The following is a 5,053-nucleotide window of genomic DNA, read 5'->3' as shown; positions in this document are numbered from 1 at the left end:
CTAGATTTATACAACAACAATTAAATCACTCACTTGAAACAGTGTGAATCTCTCTCTTTCTCTTCTGTATTTTGTCTTGGAAGTGACACAAAACCGTCCTCATGCAAAACCAAAACCCCAATTTTTATTCATAATAAAACCCTCATTTAACCTCCCACCATCTTCTCTTATTATGCCTTCTTCTTCTGCTCATCTCTTCAATGGCATCCACCTCACATGCCTCACTCAAATCTCTCGTTGCCTTCCGCAATCTCACCTGTCCAGGAAATCAACCACATTCTCCCTGTTCAATCACATTTCACATTTCTTGTATATGTTCGTAATTACATTACTTAGATGACAGTATCGTCAACCGATGCTATCTGCAGTTTCAATTTAGGTTTCAATTAGTTGTGTAATTTGTGTTTTAATTTTGTTAATTACAGTGTTAATTAGGACGGTGTGTGTGTACGGTACGGAATTGGAATTGCAGGAAGTGGAAAGAGAATATGTGTTTCATAAAGATAAGGAAACTGATTATGAGGAAATTAATGGTTGTAGTAAATTGTTTACATTGAACAAATTTCAAATTAATGCACAGTTTGAAGGGCTGGTTGTTGATGGTGTATGGCTTTGCATTTTTGTTTATCATGCTGCTTCTTGGTCTCCTCCTCATATCAATAGACTTCCTACTCTTCTAACTTTGTCTAGGTATTTATTTAAAATTATATCATTCTGTACCGTTATTTATATATTGGTGTATTATTATCAATTGGTCCGTTGTATAATCGTTGCTCATATTATGGCGAACTACTCCATGTTGTATGTATCGTACTTGCTAAATGACTTCTTAATGTAATTTGGTTACTTTAGATAGTAAAACATGTTGTAAGTTGGTTATATAAAATTGTTAATTCTGAAAAAGGTTAAATACTTCAAAATGGTAAATTTTGTAAGTTTGGTACTTTTTAAGGTAAGACTTGAAGTATCACATAGTATATGTTAGTAAAAAATGTATACTTAGATGGGTTTTGGTATTTTTTGCTTCTTATAATTTACCAAAACGTAAAAAGTTCAACTTTTTACATTAAATAGATTGATATTGGTTATGTTAAAAGGGAGTAGCAATTACTGAATTACAATGAATACATGTAGTGAATTTAGTCAGCAGGTTGAGAATCTTTCTGGTTTCTTTCGTTTGGTTCTGTTCTTTTTCTACTTAAAACTTAAAAGAACACTTTCACCGTTTCAGAGGAGATTTTCAATCTATGCTGGACCACGTGTGTATGTGTATTTACATTTGTGAATTTCGAATAGGTTTGATATCACTGGAGAAAAAGATATGTTGAATCTTAGATTTCAAAATGTTAATGTGTTAGTATGGAGTAATATAGATAGAAGTACTGTTGTAAGTGGTGTTAGACTGTTAGTCACCAAAAAGCTTGGGACTTTAAGTGTGTAACAACATTATTACAAACAGTTATACGTGATTTTCCTGTAGATCATAGATGATCTTGTGAGCATGTTATATTAAGGTGTTATAGGCAAATGTCTTTGTGCCCAGACACAATTTTGAATGTATATTCCAGATCGTTTGAATGTAATTTTTATGGAGATATGAGATATAAAAGCTTATATATATATACAATCTTACTCTCAAGATCTTCCATTCAAATGACTTATGAATGTTATATGCCAGTGTTTATCTTCCTTATGTTATAGGTTTAACAACTTCAAACATGGTTATGTTGAAAACTTGTATTCTAATGACACGCTTCGTTACTGTGAAGCTATGGAAATTGCCCATCAGTTGCAAACTTATCAAAGTGCAATAACAATAGTTTATAATTTTTATTTAATTTTTTTATCAAGCGGCGCATTACTCTTATTTCTTGCCTATATTTTATAGCCTGTTGAGAGAAGTCATGATTGAAACATAATACTAGCTTTTCAGTTAATTTATTCTTTGTGATGACTTTGAGGGTTACTTTTTTTTATCAAACTTATTTATGTATTTAATATTTCCTTTAATATTATTGTCAAGTTTAGATCACATTATGTGTTTATTTGTGATTATTAGGAATCACAAGCTGGAGACAATCCCGACATTGGCCAAGGACCTTCAAACTATTACTCAGTTGAGTTGTCAACTTGTTAAGTCTGAACATTGTAGCAGTGAATCTGAGGAAGCAAGTAAAGGGAGAGAAGACAAAGACAATCGGTATAAGAATCATCACATGTGTGCTGTGGATCTTAATTCTCTTCATTTTGAGTATTCAGAAAATGAAGAAAGTGATCAAAGTTTGACAGGTATGATTTTTCACCGACCAACTTATTTTTATGCATGTACCTTAGGATATAATTTGTGTTCATTATTCTACAATTCTTCTCGATATATGTTTTTGGGAATATAGTTTGTAAGATGGGCTAAGAGTATTCATTTAACTGAATTTATTTTGAATGGCAGAAGAGTAGTTGAGTGAGTAACAGAGAAGGGTCCAATGATTTCTTTGAAATTATTCAGTTTGTCACTTCGTCATTGCATGTTGTTTACTTTTTTTCCGTATCAAGTCATGTTTTTGTTTGCCTCTGTTTGGGGAGGGGTGTCTAATTCTATGTCTCCTAGAATCAAACCAATTTTCAGATTAAGTGACAAATAAACAATAATTTTACTTACCGAGTTAAAAGTTGTACATAACAGATCATTAAGGGGAAAGCATCGTCTACTTTCTCTAACCACCTCGTTTTTACGTGCATATCGTTTATCCAAATATCCATTTAGTTTCTCTCTCGACGTGTATTTCACTTATGATTAATACTAAAACTTAATAGTTGAGTCACGTCATACAAAGTATTTTCTACAACCAACAACTCATAAGCTACTATGATATTGTCTTATAGTTCCCCTTGGCTCCAGATTTAAGTTGAATTGCAAAAGATACTTAAAACCTCATTTTTTCCGAGTTTTATAGCGTCCAGGATTGGTGTATGTCACCAGGTGCAACATACATGTCGTAGGCTGTGACATGTCAGCACACATGTGGCGACATGTCAGACTTCGTCGCAGGGCTGTCGTGGTTATGAACATTGTCTTATGATGCGACAAGATGTGATCACCTTTAGAATGTTGCCTTTCTTGCTCCAATTTCTGCTCTCTTCTTCAGTTCTTCTCTGGTCTGAATCTTTGATTTGAATAGCAAATATAAACCAATTTTAAACCAATCACATGGCTTTTGCGATCTAAACTGTATATGTTTAGGTTACCTCACTAACCACAGTTCACTCTGTTTATAAATAATCTAACACAGCGTACAACTGCTGCAGATGTTTCAGGGAAGAAAAGAAGAAGGGCAGCAACTAAAGACATAGCTAGCCTCGCCTTAGAAGATCTTGCCAAGTACTTCGACGTACCTATCGCCGAAGCCTCAAAAAACTTAAAGGTTGGACTCACAGTTCTCAAGAAAAAGTGCCGAGAATTTGGCATTCCCCGTTGGCCACATAGAAAGATCAAGTCCCTAGACGGTCTCATTTCTGATCTTCAGGTTGGTGCCCTCTTCTTTTTTTTTACAATTGCCATGAGCCCATGATTAGTGTTGCAGAACTCGGAATTACTCGGCGAATACTCGGTTTTTGCTACTCGGCGAGTACTTGGTCCAGCTCTGTCAAACTCAGCCAAATATCGTGATTATTCAGAAAATCGTTCAAAGTCAAACTTGGTCAACATCCGAGTACTCCCCCTAGTATTCCCCGAGTTGCTAAATATTAACTAAAAAGTCCCGACCGAGTACTCTATGAGTAGTGATTTTTGCAACTTTGTCCAGGAGTGTGTCTAGAATTTTTACAACATGAACACTTGTCTTATTGGTTTTAAACAAGCTGTCGATCTTATGAAAAACAATGCAAAAATAGTGGTTTATAATTAAGGCTAACATAAAGTTTAAAGGGTTTGCAAGCTACAATAAACCATGGCTTGAAAATCTAATCGCATGTTGTATTGATAGAGTCAAATTGTAGATGGTGATTTTTTCGTGCCTGTTAATATCTCTGCATCAAACCAGTCAAGTTTTGTTAGTCAAACAACAAGCATACATAACTTACTCTAGTTTGCAAATTGGAGACCAGCATGCTATTATGCTTTAATTATCTGATATGAAACACTATTTGGCCCAGATAAAACACACGTTTATTATTTTATCTGTACCATTTCGGTACAAGATTATGCAACAAAATTCAAACTGCTCTTAAAGCACAAAAAATGTGGAGGGACCACTTGATTGAATGACAAGTGAAAGATGTTTTAAATAACAACACAGTACTTACATTCAGTTCAGTTCTCATAATGGGCAGACATTTTTTTACAGGAAATACGACCCCTCATTTCTCTAATACTAACATTTTGCATGATAAAAATTGTACATGATGTGCAGGAAGAGGTAAAACGGCAACAAGAGGAGGATGAGGTTGCAGCTCTGGCTGTTGCAAAGAAGCAAAAAATGATAGAAAGTGAAAAGGAAACAATAGAGAAGAAGCCATTTATGGATATCCAAATAGAGACTAAGAAATTCAGGCAAGATATATTTAAGAAAAGGCATAGAGCTAGAGTTCTTGAAACCCAATGTCGAACCCTTTCATTGTTTTAACAACGCGTAGCTAGTCTAGTCATATTTATCGTCATCATCGTGACTTAGTGGAATCCAAATTTTGTTGAATCTGTGATTCTCAAGTAGATTATCTTGCAAGTACAACTCTTAAGATTTTGGAGTTATTATTGCTTTTTTATGTCATTCTTTTCTGAAGGTTCTGTAGTCCTCCTCTGAACGTGCGAGTAAATCAATTGGTTGGGTAATGGGATTAGGATGCTCTCCAAATGATAATAAAATAAAATTACTTGAGAGGTCAAATTATGGTTTTTGCCAACAACGTAGGGGCTAATTATTTTAAATTTTATTATGTTATAATGCTAAAAAGTAAAAAAAAAACAGGTGGATAACAATTTAAATCAAAAACCACAAAAGTCAAATTTGTAGGAGACCATATCTCGTGAATGAATTTGTATAGTAAATTTTTGTAAATA

The 5,053-nt window shown here is 34.0% G+C and overlaps 1 protein-coding gene across 1 annotated transcript; it reads left to right on the top strand.

The window, feature by feature from the left end:
- Positions 1-216: 216 nt before the first annotated feature.
- On the top strand, positions 217-4,619 carry LOC139863880 (protein RKD5-like). The gene is made up of 5 exons (XM_071852482.1): positions 217-319; positions 426-690; positions 2,060-2,289; positions 3,304-3,521; positions 4,407-4,619. The coding sequence occupies exons 1-5, from the start codon at positions 217-219 to the stop codon at positions 4,617-4,619; spliced, it is 1,029 nt and encodes a 342-aa protein (XP_071708583.1).
- Positions 4,620-5,053: the final 434 nt, after the last annotated feature.

The sequence above is a fragment of the Rutidosis leptorrhynchoides genome, chromosome 8, assembly GCF_046630445.1.
Source record: "Rutidosis leptorrhynchoides isolate AG116_Rl617_1_P2 chromosome 8, CSIRO_AGI_Rlap_v1, whole genome shotgun sequence".
In the NCBI taxonomy this organism is placed as follows: domain Eukaryota; kingdom Viridiplantae; phylum Streptophyta; class Magnoliopsida; order Asterales; family Asteraceae; genus Rutidosis; species Rutidosis leptorrhynchoides.
This window is presented reverse-complemented; position numbering and strand designations above follow the sequence as displayed.

Coding starts and splice junctions, on each gene's coding strand:
- LOC139863880 (XM_071852482.1), top strand. CDS start 217: ATGCCTCACTCAAATCTCTCGTTGCCTTCCGCAATCTCACCTGTCCAG. Junction 320..425: donor CACATTTCTTGTATATGTTC/GTAATTACATTA, acceptor TGTTAATTACAG/TGTTAATTAGGACGGTGTGT. Junction 2,290..3,303: donor AAGTGATCAAAGTTTGACAG/GTATGATTTTTC, acceptor CAACTGCTGCAG/ATGTTTCAGGGAAGAAAAGA.